The sequence below is a fragment of the Plectropomus leopardus genome, chromosome 5 (assembly GCF_008729295.1).
Source record: "Plectropomus leopardus isolate mb chromosome 5, YSFRI_Pleo_2.0, whole genome shotgun sequence".
Classification (NCBI taxonomy): domain Eukaryota; kingdom Metazoa; phylum Chordata; class Actinopteri; order Perciformes; family Serranidae; genus Plectropomus; species Plectropomus leopardus.
In genome coordinates, this window is record NC_056467.1 from 29886279 (window position 1) to 29911012 (window position 24734).

The 24734-nt window shown below is 39.6% G+C and overlaps 1 protein-coding gene and 2 pseudogenes across 1 annotated transcript in view; 2 read left to right on the plus strand and 1 right to left on the minus strand.

Annotated features, from left to right (window-relative positions):
• Positions 1-6715, plus strand: part of LOC121942761 (alpha-actinin-4-like) — an 86172-nt gene extending 79457 nt beyond the window's left edge. The window contains 4 exon segments of the mRNA XM_042486006.1: positions 1841-1921; positions 5357-5515; positions 6518-6553; positions 6555-6715. Coding sequence (XP_042341940.1) covers positions 1841-1921; positions 5357-5515; positions 6518-6553; positions 6555-6677 — 399 coding nt within the window. The 3' untranslated portion in view covers positions 6678-6715.
• Positions 6716-18869: 12154 nt separating this feature from the next.
• Positions 18870-20196, minus strand: LOC121943489 (annotated as a pseudogene).
• A 1064-nt stretch (positions 20197-21260) lies between these two features.
• On the plus strand, positions 21261-24252 carry LOC121943492 (annotated as a pseudogene).
• The last annotated feature ends 482 nt before the right edge of the window (positions 24253-24734 follow it).

A 24734-nucleotide genomic window follows, 5' to 3' on the forward strand; every position in this document is an offset into this window, starting at 1 on the left:
GCCTGGACCCTGTTTCCCATGTTTTTGTGTCTAAGTGAGAAATTGAAACAACAATTTTTAAAAGTGGTCCAGTATTGAGAGACAGAGCTGCAGTTGCACCAGCAAAACAGACTGCAAAATAACTACTCGGGGCATGTGTGCACCATCACTTCACGTCCATTTGAGGTGTTTGTTTTTGACAGTGGCAGGCTCACACTGTTATTATAAGTGTCTGACAATATTTTGGGAAGGATCCTACAGAGATGGAGTTTTTTCTTAAAGAGTAAGATCCTTTTTGTTTAACCAGAAACAAACCCGGTAGACTCCATTAAAATTAACAATCATTTTATCATCGTAAAACCCACTTAGATGTGAAAAATAACTGGCTATGTACACGTTAAATTACTGTTTATTTAAATGGAGTCTGGTGCGTTTGGTGATTTCGGGGCTGTTTCTGGTTTTAAAAAAAAGGATCTTTCTCTGGAGGGATCCTTTCCATAATGTTTTAGACTCTTTAAATTACAATCAAAGCCTGTCAGCACTTTTAGTGGACAAAAAATATGATGCAAACCTGCTCTGAGTTGTTACTTTGCAGCCTGTCTCACCAATGCGACTGCAGCTCTCTACAAATACTGGACCAGTTTCAAAATCGTTGTTCCCAGTAGTAATCTGAACACAAAAACATGGGAAATGGGGTCCAGGCTGAACAAAAGTGAAGCTGCTCTAATATTGGGTGTGAACAGCACAATGTGTCACCATACTTCTGTGTGCTGTGGTCGTTGTTGAAACACCTCCATCATTCACCATCTCACGCCACTCTGTGTGTGTGTGTGTGTATTTGTGTCATTGATTCACGTTACTGTCTGACACTGTGGGACTCTGCCACGTATTCCTGTGGTCACTCACCGTCACATCACGTCAGTGTTTCTGGGCACAAAACACTTCTTGTGATCTTTTACAACAGGACACCAGAACCTTTGAATATTTCAAAATCACAGTGTACACATGAGGACAGTAGTCGTTACAATATAAACTTTATGAACCCTTTAACACCTGGATTGACATCTTTTTTTAGACACCTTTCACAAGCATTCAAACCTCTGAAACCTGGGCAAATTGGTTTCTTTTTTTCTTTCTTTTTTTTTCAGAAACAGAGAGGAACATGACAGGATTTTTAGATCTGATCAAAAAACGAGGGGAAATGTGCTGAAAAGTATTTTTATTTTTATAAAGATGATATTAATGTAATGTTTTTGTTTTTGTAATTTTTTTTTCTGTTAATTTTCTTGTAACTTTATACTTACTTCTTGCTAAGTTTTGGGCTATTTTTTTAAGATGCTTGGCACCCTCTTTCTATGTTTTTGAAAGAAATAATGCCAATTTGCTCAGGTTTCCAAGGGTTAAACAGTGGACATGCTGACTTCCCTAGTACGAGTGCTAGCATTTGTCCATTTTTAGAAATCAACATGTAGAGCTCAGTTTGATATTTATGTTACCCTGCTGTATTTTTAATCAGAAAGCCTTTTAATGTTTGCAGAGGGAATTTTGAAAATAATTCTTTATGTTTCTGTAAATTCATTTGAATACATTTTCATAATTAAGTCAAGATGTGCTGAAAAGAAACAGATTGTGATGCTCTTCACGGGTCGGTCAAGGCTGCCTGTGTACGTGGACATTGTCTAAACATCAGTGAATGTCTGTCTGTCTGTCCGTCCGTCCTCCATGTCCTCATGGCCACATGCCCTCATCTCCTTGCATGCTGTGGAATCGCATGGTCACCCTTCACCACCATCCCTATGTGTCGATTGGTTCATCTTCATGACGTTTGGCGCTCTGTCGTTGGGTGTTTGGCCGATCTCAGGACCACAGCGGGGCCCTGCAGGCCGAGGAGTTCAAGGCCTGTTTGATCAGTCTGGGCTACGATGTGGAGAACGACAAGCAGGTAGGAGCTCCAGCGCGGGCCTGAGGGAAAGAGTCGGTGTTTGTCAGGCTTTCGAGCAGGAGAGCAGAGCGGAGATCACTGACAGTGGCACTCAGAATAAAGGTCATAACAAATATTGGTCGAACAATTCACCCGTCAAACTGCATTGAAAATTACAGTCATTGAGAACAATTCTAATCTATTGAGATTTCAGATCACACCAAATAGAAAACTTCAGGATAGCTAATTTGAGGAAAAAATATACCAGGAAAAAATTATGTTGTTTTTTCACCATTCATCCCATGTTACTTCCGGCCTGAGATGAGCAGAATTTATTTCATAACAAAAGCTTTATTTAACTTTATACTTTATACTTACAATAGACAGTAGTTTATTTGATTTTATTTGAACAGGACTTAATCAACTTTAATATACTTTTTGATTATAGTTCTTTATTTACCTTCATTATTGCAGTGCCTTATTTAACTTTATTATAACAGTACTTTATTTAACTTTACTATAACGGTATATTTAACTTTTATTGTAACAGTTACTTATTTAATACTTTTTTAAACCTTAATTTAATAGTAGTTTATTTAAGCTTAATTTTATAAGAACAGTAACTTTATTTTAACATTTAACTTTATTGTAACCATAATTGATTAAACTTTATCGTAACAATAGTTTATTTAACTCTATTATAACAGTAGTAGTAGTTAATTTTGCTTATTATACAATAGCAGCTACTTTATTAAACTTTATTGAAATTGTAGTTTATTTAGTAGTTTAGTAATTTGGTAGTTTTAAGTGGTTTAAAGGAAATTTCAAAATCTCGAGATGTATAATGTGCAATGCGATATAACCTAAATATATTGCAATTTTATTTATAGACCGATAACAATTGTTTGGAAAAGATATGCATTAAATAAAAATTTAAAATGTGTTTAGCAAATGCTTAATCAAAACAGAAAAGTTCAACATCATACACAGCAAGTTCGAAGCAAATTTTTTGTAAAGTGAAAATTTTAATAAAAATAGCTCCCTGAGATGTTACAAAGTAAAAGTTCCTCCCATTCCGACACTTTCTTTGCACTTAATAATTAATTAATTTTATCAGCGATCATTGCCAGATAACAGGCTAATAATCGGCTAGGCCATCTGTCGACCCCCAATCGTTACTTTCTAACATAATTGCCTTTTAACCGCTGTACTTAGACGATGCATTGCATCTTTTTAAATTGACCAACTTCACTTCACTCTGGCCTTTAGCTGTAAGAGGTGGTCAGTGATCGGCCTGCGCTCCTGCTCAGAGCTCATGATGAGGCAGGCAGGTTCAGTCCGTCAGCATGGAGGGCCGAGAGCGGCTGCGTCCCTGTTTGTCCACCGGGGGTCTCTGTTGCTTTGTGCTGCTTCAGCTCGACCAGGCTCCCTCTCACTCTCTGAGCAGACCCCGCCTCCTCTGTCTGTCTGTCTGTCTGTCTGTCTGTCTGTCAGGTTTTACTTTCGCTGTTAACTGTGCTTTTTATCTTTTTTTCATCTCCCAAACATGACTCACTCTCTCTACGACATGCTGATATCTCTGTTTCTGTCCTTCACTCCTTCCTTCTGCTCCTCTCTGCCACCTGTATCTCTCTGACTCCCCCCTTGTCGACTCGCCCTCCCCTCTCCTCCCCCCCGGCCTTTGCTGTGCTGTGGCGGCCCACAGAAGCGGTCAGGACAGATGGTCTCAGATGATTTCCGGGCTCTACTCATTTCAACAGGAAACAGCCTGGTACTGCTGCTGGCATGATGCTCTGACAGGGCGTCTGCAGGTCCAACTACATCCTCATTCAATTCACTTTGTCAAATTCAAAGCTGAAATAACCCATCATGAGCTCTGACACCATGTTTTGAATGAGGTTAAAGACATTTTTGTCTCCTATCACGCTAACTATCGAGTGAGAAACTGACCCATTCAAGATTAGAGCTAAATATCTAACTCTTAGAGTAACAACCACAGTGGCTGGTTTCATTTACTTCATGGCATATTCCCTAAAATCCTAGTTTTTGTAATTGTAGACTGCATGTGTAGCATTTAACACGTAGTTTTTTAAGCATGCTTGTTATTAAGAACAAAATGCATGCGCCTGGCTGAATCAAGGACACATTTGGTGCATTTGAGATGCTTTTGGTTGAATAGCAAAATATTTTTTTTATATAAAGATGTTCTGATACCAGTATCAAAAATACCACTGATACTGCCTAAAAAGCTGGATCGGGTATCAGCTGAATTCTTCCTCACTGCTCTGGAACAGTAGCCTACACAGCAAGTTGTGCTGTGCAGCCACTGGCAAATACTGTATTTGTGAGCTGTGAAGAAGTGATTTCTGATTTTATGACTGAAAAAAAGATTAATTAATTTAAAAAAAAAAAAAACAACAACAACTAGTAAAGATTGGAATGGTAGCTGTTGAAAAATGTAAGCAATTTGACAGTATTTTGGATGAAATAAAGATCTATGGCATTTATACTCTGTACATATTTACTCATATTTTACATACGTTTTAACTTGAGTCATGCCATACTGCATTGATAGCAATCATTTTTGTTTGTTTGGGCTTTTTTGTTTTGTTTTTGTTGTGTTGTTTTGTTCTATTTTTTTTTTTGTCAGCTGAAGTTTTTTTCTCTCCAAACTTTGTTGAATACATTCAACACAGGTACATTCTATACATACATTGTATAAAAAATATTTCATGGTAAAAACAATAATAATAATAAACAATAATTAAAACAAGGAAAAATAAAGAAACAAAAAAAACCTCCGGGGTCTGCTAAACAGACAGAAAAAAACTGAAATGTCTGAATAAGTTAGTCATTTAAAAATTTTATTTTTTTTTAGTTTAAAATTTACATTTTTCATAATAACTGGGTAATACAGCATACTGTGACATGTATACTTTATATAAGATGGTTTTCCTACAGTGGAAAAATCTTATACTGCTGCAACCCTGTTTATAATATCTGTGGCTGTGAGTATAATGTCAAATCTGAGTTGGCGCCTGCAGACATCCTGCTCTCTCTCTCTCTGTTCCTCTTACTGCTTGTCTTATTTTGTCATGTCTGTGTTGCTTTTGTACTTGTTGCACTTCTTCCTTAGTTTGGGATAGACTACTGACTGAATCAAAATGTCATTTTTGTCATGTAGACCGTCCAAATTATATGTAGCTGTTTCTTTGTCTGTGTTTCCCATTGATATTAACCAGTGGTCGTGTCATGTATGTATATGCATGTGTCAAAGTGTGAACTTTAAAATATTAGGACTGCAATCTTTAACATGTATTCACCGGCTCAGTCTATTTTCTGGTGGTCCTGATGTTTTACACACTTAAAGTACTATATGTCACATCATGTGTGTGTGCGCGTTTGAACACAGAGTGCCGCCTGTCCCGGGTTAACCTGTTGTTTCTCGGTTTCCAGGGTGACACCGAATTTGCTCGCATCATGGGCATAGTGGACCCCAACGGCAGCGGCACCGTCACCTTCCAGGCCTTCATTGACTTCATGTCCAGGGAAACGACCGACACGGACACCGCAGACCAGGTCATCGCCTCCTTCAAGATCCTGGCCGCTGATAAGGTGAGTTTTCTGTTTATTGTTCTAAGTATTCACTTTTTCACTTTTTCACATTCTTAATTGTGCTGGTGAACTTATTCTGTATGATTTGATTTTGTTTGAAGATTCATATTTAACAGGTTTAGACTGCTAGGGGGACTTTAAAAATGGGCGTGGCAAAAGGCTTGTCCAGTCATTACAAAACATAATGGATATGTTTCATAACCATGTTGAAACGTGTGTAAAATAATTTTGAAATCACTTCTTCAAACATATCTGTTCAAAAAAAGCCTTTTTACTCATTTTAGCACTCTGTTTATATCAAACATCTTAGATGGTTATGGTTATTATTGATTTTATCTTTTATTTTTCCATTGGGTATTGTCTTTTTATATGTTAATTGTTTGATTTAATTTGCCTCAGTGCAATTTTCAGTTCAGTTAGCTGCCACCTTTGTTTATCTGTTTCAGTGGTGGCGTTTTTCTTTATTGTTGGGGTTCCTATTTTTGTATTTCTTAAAATGGTCTGATTTATTTGCCTAAATCCTGAGTTGTTGTAAATCCAGGCATAATGATGTAGAGCACTTTATAATCTTCTTTTGAAAACCGCTTTATAATAATAATTTATTATTACTATTATTGTTGATTTTTTATTGTCAATTAATTAATTTTATTAAATGCATACAATTAGCTTTAAACTCAGTTTATTTATAATTTAATGAAAACTTTTGGCCCCTTTATGTGAATTCGCAATTGATTTAATCATTTGAGAAAATGACTGCCGTATTTGTCATATTGTAATTCATAAATGGACCAAAACAATAGCTGTGTCCATTCTATTCACCCCTGATGATGAATAACCAACATGACTCGTGATAAAAGAGTTACCTCACATACTTTATGCAGTATTTAAGATATTAAATGCAGATCAATAAATTGATCCTGTTATGTGAACTTCGGTGGGCCAGCTTCTTACAGGATGTACATGTTGGACATTGCTCACTGTGGCTTCCTCTGTGTCCATCAGAACTACATCACGGCCGACGAGCTGAGGCGGGAGCTCCCCCCCCGACCAGGCGGAGTACTGCATCGCCCGCATGGCGCCCTACGCAGGGCCCGACGCCGTTCCCGGAGCCCTCGACTACATGTCTTTCTCCACCGCTCTGTATGGTGAGAGCGACCTGTAGAGGAGGAAGAGGAGGGCTGGACAGACGAGGGAGGGAGGGGAGAGGAGGAAGAGGAGAGGGAGGTAGAGAGTTACTCTGTGCGTAGACGAGGTGCCAGGAAGCGAGTGTTTGGAAGAATTGGAGTGGTGGTTGTGAGATGCCCCTGCGTGTGCCGGTTTAGAAATCATGAGGAGTTTTTCAGAGCTTGTTGATTAAAGCGTAGTTAGGTTTGGCCTCCGTCAAATGTTTTCAGCTCCGTTAATCATAACAAAAAAAAAAAGGTTTATACGAACGGGCATATCGAGGGGCAGCTGGGGGACAGTTGCTCTGTAGTGCGGGTCCTTAGCTTCACCCTCTCTGCCTTTGTGGGGTCAAACTGGGGCGGGATGGGGTTAGGGTTGGGGGGAGGGGGGAGGGGCACAAGCTAATCTGATACTTATGCTAATTTTTGTTTATTTTATTATAAATTTCTTTTTTCTTGCCAGGCGGCGGGGGGGGGGGGGGGGGGGGGGGGGGGGGTTGGTTGACGTGGCGACTGGCGAGGTTTGTGTATTAGATAGAGATATATGCTGCGGGGGAACAAGGGGGGGTGGGGCAACCAGAGATAAAATGACATATTTACCCATAATTCCCATGTTGCTGGATAAGGTGACCTGTCTAACCTCAGCTCTTTTCCTCCTCCTGTCTTTGTTTCTTTTTTGTTTATTTTGCGGAGCAGGTGGGTGGTGGTGGTGGTGGGGGGGGTCCGGGTGGTCGGTGCAGGGGGGAGGGGCAGGGAGTGGGGCTCAGCGCTGTACATACTTATTTTTTTCAGTGCGAAGAACAACATAGTCCCACTTGTTCAGAATAATCGCAGGCTTTCCAGTAGGGCAAAGTAGAGTGACATTTATTAAAAAAATAATAAATAAAATGACAAAACACAGAAAATTAAAAGCCAATGAACGCAGCACAGAGAGACCAGTTTCACCGGTGGAAAGGTTTGAGCTTCCAGAAGTCTTTTCTTCAAGATTTGTTGTTTTTGTGATGGAAAATCTACTCGGTAGCCATGAAGTTGTGTACCTTCTCCTGTATCAATCCTATGACAGGCGACACCATAAATTATACACAAATATTTGCTTCTGTGAAACTTCTCCTGGTTTGGGCTTCAGATGCTCATTTAAATACTATACATTTATATGATAAAGCAAGATTGTAGTAGTAAAAGTTAGTCCAGTTTTATATTCCATAAATCGCACATACATGCAGAAATATACACACACCAAGTCATGGATGCATCTGATTGGCTGAGTGAGGGGTTTTTTTTTTGAGCTCCAAAAGTGAATTTTGGAAAAATGGCGGAAGTAATAAATTGCTGGCTACAGCCCCGTCCTTCTCTCTCTTACTCTCTTCCTACCCCACGTCCTCCCCCATCTCTCACCCATCCCCTCTCTGAAGAAAAGGGAAAGATCGGGGAGGCGTCTGTATGTAAACATTCCATTATGTGCAAATAAAACATTTTAAAAAAGTAAATTGTTATGTAAAAAAAAAAAAAACTATGCAATCACGATGTGTTCAATATCTGGGGAAAGTTGTGGGCATCAGAGTTCCCTGTCTAAATTAAACAGAGGATCCAAGAGTTCTCTGGTGTGTGTTGGCTGTTAAGGGGGAGAGGAGGGGGAGACGGAGGGAGGGACAGACGGGGAAGGAACTGAGAAGAAAAGACTTGGACCAAAAGCTTGTTTCTTTTTTTTCCTTTCTCTTTTTTTCCCCTGCTGCGAGGTTGGAGAGAAATGAACTCTGGAATTGTGATTTTCCTTTTTTTGTACTCTTTAATATCAAACCTTATCTGCTGTACTGGAAACTGCAACGCCTTCTGTCTCTAATGATAAGTGAGTTTCACAAAGCACACATAAAAGTTTCCTTACAAAATACCTCTGCTCGTCCCCATGTCTTTTTTCTTGTCTGTCTGTGTTTATTAAACTTGAAGTCTGCATAACTGAGACTAGAGCCCATGATCGCGTCCTACTGGCTGTCCCTTTCAAACAGACCTTTTCTCAGCACTGTTATTACCTCTGTTGCCGGCTTAAAGGCGAGACAACTCTGTCCTCCCACTCTGCAGTCGTCCCTTTTATACAGAACATTGGGAGACAGTGGTGCAGAAAGAGGGAAGCATGTGACATCTGGTAACATCTGAACCCTAAAACTTCCTGAGGGGTCTGAAAGACATATTTTCTTTAAAAATTTACCACAATCATGCCATTTATCACAGCCAGAAATTTAAGGAAAAAGAAATTATTGTAAGATTTTCAAATTTGCAAATGTTCTTGCTTTAAAGTTCTAAGCTTAAAATAGAAATATTTCACCAAAATCAGTTTATTTGGTATGTCTTGTCATATATATTTCTAAAACAAAAAAGAAAAAAGGTTTGTACCTTATCCTGTAAAACTTTTCAACTTCTTACCGTCAAACTGTCTCAGTGTTTTTGAAATCATCAAAAATCATCCGCTGTGCGAAGCTGATATTCTGGCCAGCAGCTGGTACAACTGTTTGTAGTTAATTTGGGAAAATTGTCATTTTTCACTTTTTGCGAATGTCTGTGTGTGCACTCTAATGCATGTGTACATGTGTCTGCAGTCCTGCTTGCATGAATACAGGGAGAGCTTAAGACTTTTTTTCAACTCTAGGATTTAATTTTTTAATTTTAAACTTTCAAACATCAAAGACTAACTTTTTACTGACTGATATTATTCTGGTCAGCAGCTGCTGCTGCTGTGTACAGATTACATGTCATGTTATTAGTCATATGCACATGTTGTGAATGTCAGCTGTGATGTGTGTGTTTGAGTGCTCATAGGAGTGTGTGTGATGTGTAAGCTTATCAGATTTTGTTGGTTTTGTGTGTCATGCACGATATTCTCCTGACATGCAGGTTGTGTGATGACGATGCCTGTTTGTAAGAAAGATTTGAATTTCGCTTATTAGATTAACTGTTTGTTTGGGTGATAACTCTCATTTCATTGCATTGGCTCCAGTGGCTTCATTTGGTGTGAATATTTAGAAAAAGAATAACTGGTTTTTTTTTTATAATTGAGGGAGGGTCATGTATTCCCTGAGTCACTCAGAAGAGACTCAAAAAAAGTATTTGTGTCTTTGGAGGAAATTGGCTTGGTTTGTTTTAAAAGCTGTGAAAACATGGGAAAAGGCAAAAACAGTCAAAAGTATCAGGGAAATTACCATAAAGCAAGCAAAAAAAAAAGACAAATAGTTTTCTGGACATTGTGTGTTTTTTGGATAAAACATAATTATCTCCCCACAGCTTATTTTCAATTATTATTATGTCATATTTAGGGCCCAAGCTCCGAACAGTGCAAGGACCCCCTTAAAACTGAAGGAATTCTTCTTATTATTATTCGGGCCTGAACACCGAACAGGTGCGAGAACCCTATTGAAATCCAAGGAATTATTATTATTATTCCTACTAATGAATTGCCTTTTTTTGGGGGGGGGATCATATTCAAAAACTAATGAAACATTGCAGCTTTATCAAGTCTGGTTAAAATTTTGATATTTTAAGGGTCTCATGCACCAATTTTTAAAAAATGGCTCATGAGCGCCCCCTATTACATTTGTGAGAAACAGCCTCCGACTCTGCTTTCACCTACATTAATCAAAATTGGTTGGCACAAGTATTTGATTTGAAGTTGCAATTTTGGCATATTTTTGGCCATTTTCAGGTGTCATGTTTTATCTTCTCCTACAGATATTTTAATGGTCTCATGCTTGGGTGGGAGGAAATGTGTCAGTGGCGCCCCCTACAGATTTTCAACAAAGCAAATTGATCTCAAAATGGGCTCAAAAAATCTTGATGATGCTTAAAAATGAACATTGTTAGTTTTCATTGAAAGAGTCAAGGCCTGAAGACATCTGCAGTACATTTTTAAATCATAGTCATAGCGCTGCCTGTTGGTAGCAGGAAGTTACTTTTTTTACTCTTTGATTTTACCCTGTAGCAGGTTAACTCAGTTGACCTCATATTCACCTAGAATACTGTAAAGACTTTCATGATGCACAGAAAATAAGTTTTAAATTGAGTTTACATCAAAAGCTGTTGCCAAAGTTATGCATTGTTCACCATAAAACTGGAAGCACTTTTGAGGGGCAAGGCATGCACCAAAACTCACCAAACATGGCACAGACATCAGAAGTCCTAAAATGTGATATCTGATATGAATTTTTTTTTTAGCTCTGTAGTGCCCCCTAAAAAATTTCTATGATGCAGCCCCTGTGGTACATTTTACCTAGAGCTACAAAACTTGGGAGGCATGTGTAACACCCCAAGACCTACAAAGAAGCCTCTAGGACCCATACCTTAAACCCAACAGGAAATCGGCCATTTTGAATTGAATGTGCAATTTTGGCGTAATTTTGGCTGTTTTCAGGGGTCGTAATTTTTCGATGTTCTCCTACAGATTTCATTTGATTGACTTCAAACTTTACTCATCCTCTCAGAATGCCTGGAACTTCAAAAGCTATTCAATTCGTGAGTTTTGTCGCACCGTGTGGCTGCTACTGGGCCAAACATTTCCATGTCTCGCCATGAACCAGGAAGAGGTGCGAGGGCCCGTTCATCGCTGCTTGCAGCTTTAAATGATTCTTCAGTTCATGCTTGTGTTTTAACACATGCAGTACCAGAATCCCACACTGGGTGGAGCAGTATTTATGGGAAATTTTATTTTTGCCTGGGTCCATTCAGTAATGAAAAGTCGGTATAGCAATAAGTTTTTGACTGTGTTGGAGTATGACAGGCCGTGTCTGAGTAGTATTGAGCATGTCAGTGTATAATTTTGTGTGCATTAGAGTGTTTTTAATTCTCATGTCAATATCCGATGAGGTCACGGAGGGGAAAAACAAGCAAATTAAATAGGTTTTAACTTAAGGTTAAGTGAACTGGGAAATGTTTTAATACTTGTACGCATCAGAAATGTTACTGGAGTTTGGCCTCCAGTGCCTTCATATTTGGTTGATTAATAGTCACCACACATATGTGAATTTACAAAATAAATGAATAAATAAATAATAATAAAAAATGTAAGCAGAGTGACAATTACATAGTATGGTTGCAAGCATATGAATGAATGAAATAAATAAGAACATTAAATAACTTTCTAAAAATGAAATAAATGTGGCAGCTAGAGGCACGCTGTGGCACAATGTGGCAGCTACAGGCACACTGAGGCATACTGTGGGAGGTAGAGGCACACACTGCCATCCTTTGGCATTGGGAAACCAATGCAGCCCTGGCAGACAGTGACTCTTTCTCACATACTTGCAGCTTGTAGCAGTGTGTATCAGCTGCAGCAGCCTATGGCACTCTAGAATCTTCTTGGCACTGGCAGGACAAATACTTGAATTTATTTCATTATTAGGGAGTTATAACTCTGATCCCTATATGAATTTGATTTTAAAGGATTCTTCTCTCCCTGTCAGTCTGACAGCTGATCAGCTGTGCAGCACGTCACATGTTACTGATGTCACTTCTGACTGACGCTGTGGGACCGAGGATTTCCCAATTCACAGCTTCCCCTCTTCTCTCCTTGCGTCTCCTCCTCAACTCGTCCACCCGCATCCTCTGTGGGAGGGATAACAACGCGAGGAGAGGAGCCATGTAGAGGATGCTTGGAGTTGTGTTAGCGTGTTGGAAAGCCCCCAATATGTAGGATTCCTACTCTACGTACTCAAAATTTTTTGATTTTTATCCTGAATCAATCATCAACACTACAAAATACCCATAATCTTAAATATGTCACTATAAGTTGATGTGCAAAACTTGTTATTTCCATTTGTGGCTGTAGTAGAGCAACTTTATCATTCACTTTGGAGTTGTGCTTGTGTTTGATATTCTCTTTTTTACCTTTGTTTATGATCTTTTCAAACTCCACAGGAAGACACCTTGTTTCTTTAACCAGGAGAAACCAGGAAACCAGGAGATTCAAGTTATAATTCTCTAGGTTCAACACCAGGAGCAACGCCTTAAGTGTCATTACACTAGTCTAACAAAAAAAACTTTTATAGCTGCTTTTGGTCAAATCTGTCATTTTTTATTAAATTTACTGAATTCAGAGAAAAATGCAATTAAAAATTTGCACACACAAGACAGCTCTGACATCTTTTTCTTCAACACTGCCATGTTATGTCTAATGTTGTGATGTTCAGTGTAGTGAAATTTAGAGCTCTACTCAGGAAAAAGTAGAATGACCATTCACTTACAGGTTTTTTAAAAATTTTCAACTTTTTTTTTCGTGTTTATTATAATCATATTTATTTGTTGTTATAAAGACACTAAAGATGTCTTTGTTAGTGGGAGGAAACCGGAGCACCCGGGGAAAACCCACGCAAGCATGAGGGAGAACACTCCACAAAGGTTTTAAGAGAGTGGTACCCACCATGCTGCCCTTGATGGTATAATGGGGTGGGCGAGAGGGGCGCGCGCGGGGGGGGGGGGGGGGGGTTAGGGTGACCCTCACCGTCACCCCAACCATATCCTCCCTCCGGACGATCCATTCTAGCATCAGGATTGGGGGGAAGATGCGGAAGGGGAGGATGGGAAGGAGGGTTGGGGGAGGAGGGCAGGGTGAGTACGTCTGAACAGATTCTGGTCTAGGGGGCAGAGAAGGTCTGAGCAGAGCGTTGAGGTCCATCCAGTTCATTTGCAGAGCTGGTGGAATCTCTTTCACAGAGAACACCTCTTGGGCTTCTCGACAATCTCATCCACCTGTTGCTCGAGATCTGCAATTCTGGTCCTCCTCTGCCTGGACTGGCTCAACCACCAACCTGGTGTTTTCCTCCCTTTGATGGGCTAGGAAGTTGGCAGTTCACTTTGACCTTTTCCAGGAAAAACCCAAGCAAGCATAAAGGAGAACACACCAGGTCTTAAAGGTCTTATGGGAGAGTGGTACCCACCATGCTGCCCTTGATGGTATTAATGTACATTGGGAAGAGGAGGATGGGGATCGGTGGGAGAGGAGGGTTGGAGTAAAGGAGGCAGGAGAGGAGGAGGTAATGGGGCAGAGAGAGTCTGAGCAGAGCGTTGAGGTCCCTCCAGTTCATTTGAAGAGCTGACGGAATCTCTTCCACAGAGAACGCTTCTTGGGCTTAATGACGATCTCACTCATCCTTTGCTCGAGATCAGCAATTCTGTCAGACATGACAGATGTATTCAGCTCCATAGCTTGTTGTTTTTCATTTATAGTGGCAAGTAAACTGGACCTTTCCTCTTCCCACTTGAATTTTTCTTTTAGATCCTCCTCTGCCTGGGCCAGCTTAGCCACTAAACTGGCTTTTTCTTCCCTTTGATGGGCAAGAGAATTTGTCAGCTGACTTTGACGATCCTTTTCTTTTTCTAGGTCTTTTTCCAGCTTTCTCAGTTTGCAGAGACCCTCATTTTCTTTACTCTCTCTGTCATGTAAATCAACTTGAAGGGTCTTGATTATAATGTCTTGCCTCTGATCTGCCTCAGCATGCAGGTGCAACTGAGTCTGGAGCATTCCTTTGAGATACTCCACCTCAGCGAGCAAAGCCACCTGCTCTTTTTTGAGTTTGGATGTCTGTTCATCTTCCACAACCTCAAGCTCAGGGAATTCTAACATTTTTACTCCTGTCAGTAAATCACTGGCTACTTTTGGTTGGGACAGTATGTTCAGCTCTGCTGATGGCTGAAGCAGGATCTTCTGTTCTGCTACTGGTTCAGGCAGAGTCTGCTCTGATGATAGCTGGGGCAGTATGTTTTCTGCCGCTGCTGGTTCTGGCAGAATCTTCAGCTCTGTTGCTGGTTCAGGCAGACTCTGTACTGCTGCTGGTTCTGGCAGAATCTGCTCCGTCACTGGCTGAAGCAGTATGTTCTGCTGCATTGTGGGCCAGATCAGTATCTTAGTAACTGCTGCTGGCTGGGCCAGTATGTTCAGCTCTGCTACTGGTTCAGGCAGTTCATTCTGCTTAGGTACTGACTCAGGAAGAGTCTTCCGCTCTGTTCCTAGCTGAGCATAAGTTTTGTGCTCTGATGATGGCTGTGGCGGTATGTTTTCCTCTGCTGCTGGTTCTGGCAAAATCTTCTGCTCTTTTGCTGGTTCGAGCAGCATCTTCGGCTCTGTTGCTGGTTCAGGCACAACCTGCTCTGCTGTTGGTTCTGGCAGAATCTGCTCTGATGATGGTTGAAGCAGTATGTTCTGCTCTGCTTCTGATTCGAGCAGAACCTTTTGCTCTGTTGTTAGTTCAGGCAGGGTCTGCTCTTCAGCTGGCTGGGACAGAATCCTCTGCTCTGTTGTTGGTTCTGGCAGAATCCTCTGCTCTATTGCTGCCTGAGCCAGAATCTCGTGCCCTGCTGCCTGCTGAGGTAGAATTTGCCCTGCTGCTGGCTGAGGCACTATCTGCTGCCCCATTGTTGGTCGTGGCAATATCTTAATCACTACTGCTGACTGGGGCAACATGTTTTGCTCCATTGTTGGCAGGGGCAGTAGCCTCATCCCATCTCCTGGCTGAACCACAGCTACTTGTGGTTCTTCAGCAGCCACAACCTGTGTTTCCTTGGGTACCACAGTCGTCCCTGTTTTCTCAGGTGCTGTGTCAGGGTGTGGAGCATGTGTGCAATCCCAGGAATTGCCAACCAGGACGATTTGGCTTTTAAACTTGTTCCTGCCTTTTTTGTTTTTGTTTTTTTCCATTGCCACAATCTTTCTGGGCAGTATCTCTTTCACTGCAGCTGGCTGGGCCACAGCTACCTGTGTTTCTACAGGGACCACATTAGGCTTTGGTTCCTCAGGGATCACAGCTAGCTCTTGGTTTTCAGTATCCATCACAGTAATGCAAAAATTTCTTCTTTGCCTTTTAAGCTGAGGAAACTCTGTTTCATTCGACTCCTTGTAGCAGCCCAGATCCTGCTTCTGAAGTTCAGTCCCAGATAATTTCAGCCAAGGGTTTACTAGTGTGGGTACTTTAGCTGGCTGGGCCACAGCTACATGTGGTTCCTCAGGGGGCTGGGACAGTTTGCTCTGCTCTGCTGCTGATTTGGGCAGCATCTTATACCCTGGTGATGACTGAGGGAGCATCTTCTGCCCTGTTGCCAGCTGGGTCAGTACCTGTGGTTCTTTAGGGATCTGTGATGGCTCTTGCTTTTCAGCTTCCATAACAGATATGCAAAAATTTCTTCTTTGCCTTTTAAGCTGAGGGAACTCGATTACATTGAGCTCCTGGCAGTAGCGAAGATTTTGCTTTTGGAAGTCAATCCCAGTTGATTTCCGCCACGGATTTACTGGCTGGAGCACTTCCCTCTCCTCCTCTGCTGGCAGGGCCACAGCTACACATGGTTTCTCCAGGGACTGGGGCAATCTGTTCTGCTCTGGTGCTGGCTGGGGCAAGATATTAATCAAAGCTGCTGGTTGGGGCAGCAGTGTATGCCTTCCTGATGACCGGAACACTGTCTTCTGCCCCACAGCTGGCTGGGGCAGTACCTTTATTGCTGTTGCTGCCCAGGGCAGTATGTTTTCCTCTGTTGGTGGCTGGGAAAGTCTCCTCTGCCCTGATATTGACAGAGGCAGTGGCTTTTGCTCTGCTGGTCGCTGAAAAAGTCTCTTCTGCCCTAATGCTGAATGGGGCAGTGCCTTTTGCTCTGCTGGTGGCTGCCTTTTGAACTTGATTACACTGACCTCCTGACAGTTGCTCAGAATTTGCATTTGGAGGTAGGTCCCAGTTGATTTTAGCGAGGAGTTTTCAATCTGGGGCACTTTCTTCTCCTCTTGTACTGGCAGGGTCGCAGCTACAGTTAGCTGGGTCAGTATGTTCTGCTCTGGCTTTGGCATAATCTGCTCTGGTGTTGGCTGGGGCAGAAACTTCATTAAAGCTGCTGGTTGGTGGTACATCTTATGCCCTGCAGATGACTTGGGCAGTATCTTCTGCCTTGTTTCTAGTTGGGACACTGTTTTCTGCCATGTTTCTGGATGGGACAGTACCTGTGGTTCTTTAGGGATCACAGCTGGCTCTTGTTTTTCAGCTACCATCACAGGTACGCAAAAATTTCTTCTGTGCCTCTTCAGCTGAGGAAACTCGGTCACATCAAGCGCCTTGCGGTAGCCCAGATCTTGCATTTGAAGGTCAGCCTCAGTTGATTTTGTTCTGTTGAGTGTATTCTCCATTGTTGCTGGCTGAAGCAGATTATTCCGCTGTGCTGCTGGTTTCTGAGGATCCACAACCTGTGGTTCTTCAGAGACTGCAACTGATGGTTTCACAGGAACCACACTCTGAGGTTCCTCAGGGGCTACAGCCACTGCTACCTCTGGTGACACATCAGGCTGTGGTTTCTTGATCTGGTTTTGACCTCATCCTCGTGGCCAGAGCTGTTTTCAACCTGTAGGGTTACATATTGAATGATAAAAAAATGCTCAGCTGCGTTCAGGCTTGAGGCTTCTGCACTGTACGTCAGCTGCAGGTTATGCTAACCATTGCACAGTTTGCATTTGTATTTTCTTTTAAAATTTACCCCACACTGCATTTTATCTTTAAACTTCTGTTTGCATTTAAAATGTTATGTTTTCCCTACCTTGTTCCTTATTTCACATGGTTCTTACTTTTAATCAACTTCTAAAAAAAAATGCAAAATGTGTATTTACATAGGTTTGTGTTTATGTATTTAGAATACATTTTATTTGTAGGGACCTTTCAAAACAGTCAAGGTCACCTTACAACGCAGAGATAAAAAACAAAACAGTATAACAACAGATCAATTAAATTAAGAAGACAAATTTACATTGTAAAAAATCATATGTACAAAAGTTTAGTATTACAAGATGATTGTACATCAAATCTACCGTAGGAACAGCTCTCTGTAGCAGTCCTGGGACTAGAATCACGTGGGTTTTACTTATTGCTAATATTTGCAACGAATAGAACAATTCAACACATAAGGGTCATGTGTGCGTTTCTATATGAAATGATTTTTATTGAATGATGGATTAAAAATACACATACAGAAAATACGGAATTGTTGCGGAAAGGCCTTAACACTTTCATTAAATAATCTAAAAAACAAAATGTTAAAAATTTTATGAATAATTTTGTGTGTTTAATTAAAGCGATGGAAATGTACATAATGTTCTGTTAATATTATACAACAGACACCAGGAGTTTGTCCATTCTTTTTATAATTTTTTGACCAGCCTGTTTTTGAGAAATAAAGTAATTTATGTTATTGTTACCTGTTGTTAGCTTAGAAAATGGACCTCAGTGAGTGACAGAGAGGAGGCCAAAAAAGGAAAGATGACATTGGCAGGAGAGGAGTAAAAATTGAGATGAGCTTCCAAAAAATATCCAAACGAATGAAGTCAGGATGGGACCCAAAGTAAACAAGAAAGCCTGTACTTCAAATAGTAAGTTCCAAGTTTGAATACAGTACCTGTTATTTTTGTCATGACAATATTAGTTCGAAATTTAACAGGTCATGGAGATTTTTTAAAACTGTATATAATTCAAAATTTCTTCTGCTTATTCTTCAGCCACTCCACTGACAGACAAAAAAGGGGAACCCAGCGTTCGCTGCTGTTTATGAAAAAAGCTCAGGTAAATATGTAAGAATGAACTAACACCGGATGAGTGTGGCTTTGTAATTGGTAGTTTTAAGTAAGATAGTAAAAATAAGGTTTGTTTGCTACATCACCTCCATTTATCAGCAAGTTTAACCCTTTGAAAGCAAATTGGCTTAATTTCTTTCAAAAAGAAAGAAGAAGAAATGACCCCGAAAATGAGCAAGGAATTGGAAAAACGTATGATAGTTCAATTTAAAAAAAAAATCAAACTAAATACATGACAAACAAAAAAATGGACAGTGTGTTAAAAAAAAAACACCCCAAAACAATTCTGTAACATAATTTTAATAAAATTAATAATTTATTTAATTATAAATATATAAATATTTCCCTAGCTTTTTAAATTTTTTTCCTAGAACATTTTCCCTACCGTTTTAAAAATAATTTAAAAAATCTAGTGATTTCTTGCAACTTGTGGAACATTTCTTACCAAGTTGCTCATTGCCTTTTTTGCTCCAGGTTTCAAACTTTTTAACAAAGGGTTTCAGTGGAAAAACTCCCCCCAAAAAACATAACATTTTTATTCAATATACTTAATAACAATTTGACTCGGGTGGCACATTATTTTTTCTTCATCCCCACGTCCCCCACAGGTCATCAATCATTACTTCTTGGGTTGTCTCACAGACTCTAAAAGTAACCGACTAAACTTTGCAACATTACATTTAGTCAGAACAAACACACTGTGGCTCTTCTTCAGCTTGTTTGTGCGATCTAGTTCCATCATGCCACAACAGATGGAGCCTGCAGCTCCACAGGGACCAGACACTCGATACTGTCCGTCACTGCACTGTCGTCAATACAGGCTGCCATTGCATAGGCATCGCAAGAGACAAAGCTGGGTCCGAAGTACACGTCTCTCTTGGTCTTCATAGCCTTTTTGGAGTAAGCCCAGCATTTCGATGTTATCATCTTCATAAAGTTTGCAGCAGGAGCGTCCTGATTGATCAGCACGTCAAAGAACTGTACAAATTAAATACATTTAATCAGTTTGAACAGTGGTGCAGGATCATTCGGTTTTTCACGAGTACACATCTTACCCATGTCAGTTTATTCCTGCACAAGTATTCCCATGATGCCACATATGTAGGGCAGAGGAATTCTTCAAGAACAATGTAGGCAGACTCCAGGTCCAAAATTGAACTCAGCACAAAGAGTCACATTTCCTCTTCCTGCAAGGACAAAATCAAGTCTGCTTCACCCTTTGAAACTTCAGCAAAAATGTGTGGAGAAGGCAATGAGCAATCTAAAAAGATTTGTAAAAAGTTACACAAAAATCACCTTCAAATAAACACAAAAAAGCAGGAAAGAAAGAGGTAAAAAAAAAAAACAAGCCCCAAAAAGTGCTTTTTCTTTTAACATAATTTTACTTTGAAATATATAACTATGAATATTGTTTTCTATACATATTTCCTTTTCTCCCCCCTTTTAAAACATTTTTTGCAATCTTTGGGACATTTCTTGCCAAGCTGTTCACTGCTCCCATAATGTACAGCTCTTTGAGCTTTTAAGGAAAACACACACACACACAGAAAGAGGTTTATCACCTACTTCTGGATTTCGGTCACCAGTCTGATCGTTGCATTGACTGCATGCTCTGCAGTATACTGGGAGCATATACTGCATACTGGGAGCAGTTTCTGCTCCCAGTATGTGTCTTTTTCTTGAATCACATCCCCAAATCCGTTGGTTCCAAAATGGTCACTAACTGGTTTTTTTGGCTCCCACCAGAGGACCACCAGAGCCTTGAAAAACTGGAATCTGCGGGAAAAATGGAAAGATAATCCTTAATTGTGCTTTGCTCACAAAACACCTAAGTATAAAGCCAACTGTCCATTTCTCCTAATTACAAAATGTCACACATTTTTAGTTCCCCATTTATTCATACCACTCATAATAGCGACAGATTAAAAATGTACTTTGCAGGCCATAAATTCGCTTTCTAAAGTTTCATTTCATCAAGTTAATTTGCCAAGCATTCACTTTTGATGCGCTCTTGTGTGTAGTATTTTATTCTGTGTTTTGTGCGTGATGTGTTTTTTTTTTGTCTGTCTTGTGTCTTCTTCTTTGTATCACTTTATATCACGTGCTGTTGTGTGTATTATTGGTCTCGTGTGTGTCTTTTCTATCTTTCTTCCTCTTGTATAACTTTATATTATCATGTTATTGTGCTGTGTATTTGTTCTGACCTGCTGAGGGACTGCAGATGCGAATTAGCTCCAAATTCTAATCTGGTACTTTGCATGAAATGGGGACATTTATGTTTTAAACTGTACATGGTCCCTTTTAAAAAAATAAAAAAATGTTTTTGCAAAACTGGTGGACAGAAACATGTTATATTTGGGGGGCCCATAGGACGACTTAAAAAGAATTAAAATTATCATGAGAACAAAATCCCACAAGCTCGTCGAGCAGGCTGATGTACTGTCAGCTGCAGATATTCTCTGTCTCCTCTCCCACTGAACGTCTTTTACAGACCACATCCTGTGACTGCGAGTTAAATTATCGAGGACCACAGTGAATATTTTACTCCTCACATCATCCTGGAATGGTAATCCAGCCCAAACGAGGCTTAGCGAATACTATTTTAATGTACATTACATTATCAGCTTGTGTTTAAGAGATTTCAATAGTGTATTTAAATAGTGCACTCAGTTTACCGTCCGAAGTCTTTGGATGTGATGCACTGACCTTAATATCTCTTTAACCCTTTGAAACCTGGAACTACATTCATTTTTTGTATTGCGTTCACATGCCTTTCACACGCATTTTAAACTCTGAAACCTAAAAATACAATAAGCAACAAGAAATGTCGCTCCAACTGCAAGAAATTAGGAAAAAGAAAATGACCTGAAAATGTGTTGAGAGAGAAATTATTGGAAGATAAAAACAATTTTAATAAAAAGGAAAAAAATGTTCAAGAAATTATATTCATAACTGTTAGAATTATTAGTTATAACTTATTAAAATTCATTAATACATAACCTCACTTTTCATGAGGTTAGTGCTTATATAGTGTAAAGTTTTTGCAGTGACCATCATATCCTAAGTATCTGCTATATTTTCCAAATAAAGTATGCACATCAGTTTGACTCTGGTTTTTGTTATTCCCAATGTAGTGACACAGAAATAGACATAATGGCTAAAAACGAGGACAACAAAGAGCAACATGGTAAACATAAACATTTGACTATGTAAATATATAAATACACATTTAAAAAAGTATATAATATATACTTAACCTATAATATATCAAAATGTATGAGTTGGGGCGTATTTTGTGTTAATAAAAACATTTTCATCTGAGATCTAAGGAAATGTACAAGTACCTAAAAAACATATATTTAAATTATACAATATTTTAAAAAGTATAAAATATATACTTCATCTATAATATGTCATAATTTATGATTGGTGCATATTTTGTATTTATTAAAAATGCAATATTTCCATTCAAGATGTTTTATTCCACCACTCTTAACATAAATACATGTAATTGTTTTTCCAACTATACCTTAAGTTTAGTGATAGTAATTTTTATGTAGTCTTTATCTACTCAATATAAATTGTAATTACTAACAGCTACTACTACATTTAACAGGGTCTGACGTACACGTTTCAATTTTTCAATTATTAAGATACATATGTATTATGAGTGTAAATAAGGTACAAAAAAAATAATAAAATGAAGCTTGTTTATGAAAAAAAAAAAAAAAATCCGAAGGACCAGGTCCAAATTAAGACCCGGTTGTCCTCAGATCCTAGAAATGCCCCTGGCTTTTAACCCTGCATTCATGCGCAATCACTCACTGAAATGTCCCGCAAATTGCTTTAAAAAACAAATTTTAAAAAAGTTGGCGAGAAAATGACCTGAAATTAAGTTTTAAAAAAGAAAGGGAGCGAGAATCATTAGATAATTATCAGATATTAATCATTAGAAATAAATAGGGAAAAATATCCACAAAACTACATTATTTTTATTATTATATAATATAATTATTATTATATAACATTTTAAAGGTTGTTTCCTGTTTTTTGCCTTTTAATTTAGTATATTTGGTGCTAGTTTCAGGTAATTTTCTTGTTCAGTAACTAATGCAGCATTTAGACCATGCAGCATAGTATTGCAATATTTTTGCATGGATGTCAATTATTCATTTTTTTATCATATAAATTATGAATACTGTAAATTATTAAAATTGGATATACAAATTTAAATTTGATAGCCCTCTACAGAGGCCCGCCGATGGAGAGGAGGACCACGGTCTCATCTGCTCCCTCACCCGGGACACTGCCAGAGTGAGGAGGGCTTCCAGTGTGGAGCTCCACCTGCCGTGGACCTGCCCGGTCACACACTCCCCGGAGAAGTTCGACACAATGTGCTCCGACAATGCTCTCCTCAACCAGGCCCTCTTTGTGTACTGGCCCCTGAATGCAGCCAGGGACGTCGTCCCCAACAAGCAGGACAATGGACTGTCTCTGGTGAAGCCCAAACCCGCGGCCAGTCTGGAGGCGCCCACGTGGGATCAGATCGGGACTGTGACATGATGGAAGTGTCCTCCAGCCACACGAAACCTATTCTGGCCTGGGAGATCGACACCACAGACTTTAACGCTGTGCTCACAAGGAAAACAAGAACAAGTAAGAAACATATCATATCATAATATATATTATTATAGAAGTCTGACAGTCTATTGAATTTGAAAGGTGACGTCATCTAATGCCTTTTGTGTCAAAGATATGAGAACTGATTTTCCACATTGACATACACTGTGCTGACTGCATTAAGAGATTTGAAAAAGTAATCTCAGTATGGAGAAATGCATGATATTAATATTAATATATATATATATATTTTTTTTTTTTACTATTGTCTGTGCTGCAGGTACTGCATCAGTTGGCCTCAGTACAAGACTTCATGTAGAATCTCTTCTCTGGTTTCCTGCTGGAACTTTTTGTACAGCACACTGGGTGAAGGGAGGTAAGCAGCACGTCACATCCTCCATCAGACCTCATGGAAACATGCAGCTCCTCTGACACTGAGTGTGTATTTATTTGTATTTCCAGTCTGTCGCCCATCTCTCAGGAGGAGGCTCTGCATATTCTAGGTTTTCAGCCGCCTTTTGAAGAAATCAAGTTTGGTTGGCAACGCTACTTTAATGCAGTACAGCAAACTTTTTGTCTGATCTTGTTATATGAACCACTTTATTAACCTTTAGGGCCTGTTTGGTGCTTTTTTGGATAATTTTGGCTGTGTTAATGCATACAGCATACATTTTGGCAAGATTGTGTATTGTTGTTTACTCTTGACATTTGCAGCTCAGTTCCCACAATAAGCCTTAAACACACTGTAGAAACAAAATTTTTACATTCACACTGTTAAGTGCAAAAAATGCACCATTGAATCCCATTCAAACTGCAACTTTTGATCAAAAACAGCCATCAATGTATAAAAACATGCATTTAATTATTTCTGGGTGTCATTGCCGACTTTTGCCTTGAAATTTTTTATTTTTTACTATTTTTCACCTGATGTCATTTTAACCATATTTGGCATATGGAGAAAATACATGATATTTCCACTTGGTGCGATGGGTGTGTGTAATATTAAAATGGGCTCAAAGGGTTAATATGTATTCATGTATGCAGCTCAGAAATAAGTGCGTTCCTCTTCCAGGTGGTTTAGACAAATCAATGACAATTTCGAATGCGAGGTTGCTCCTACATTCTGTACAAACTGCACGGAAAACAGAAGACAGCAGGAGAGACGGGTGAGTCCCTCAGCTGTCAAACTGCATGTTTGCTCACAAGGAGGCAAAACAAAAATGATGAGCGTTAAAATCTTTTCAGCTGAAGGAGCCTTGATGAAACTGACACAAGGGCTGACAGACGAGTCTATGGCCTACATTTACCACTGCCAGAACCATAACTTCTGCCCAGTGGGATTCGAAGCTACGCAACTCAAAGCAGCAAAGGCTTACAGATAGGTCCCAGCGCCGCAGTTTGAAATGATTCTTATCATTATTAATTAATCAACTGATTTATTTCTTTTTACGAGTCGTTTAGTCTATGAAATGTCAGAAGTTAGTCCAAGATGATGTTTAAAGATATTCAAACAAGTGACATGTGACATGATTTATATTTTTAGGTGCATCCCCTTACAGGTTGACCACATTCATCTCAAACTTGGTAACAAAAGCTACTTTAAGACCTTCATGATGCCTCCTTGTGAAGATAATATGTTTTTAATGCATGCCGTTACAGTGGCAATACAGTATTCGCCAGCAACCAGGAAGCTACTGTAACTTGGGTTTGCATAACCCAATTAGCCCTAAATTTTTTTATGGGTGTGATCAGGTTGCAGCCCTGAACGCATCAAATCGTCAGTTAACCATGATACTCAATGTGCCACCTACTGGCAACAGGAAGTATACCCTGTAACACAATTATTGTTTGATTTACATGGAAT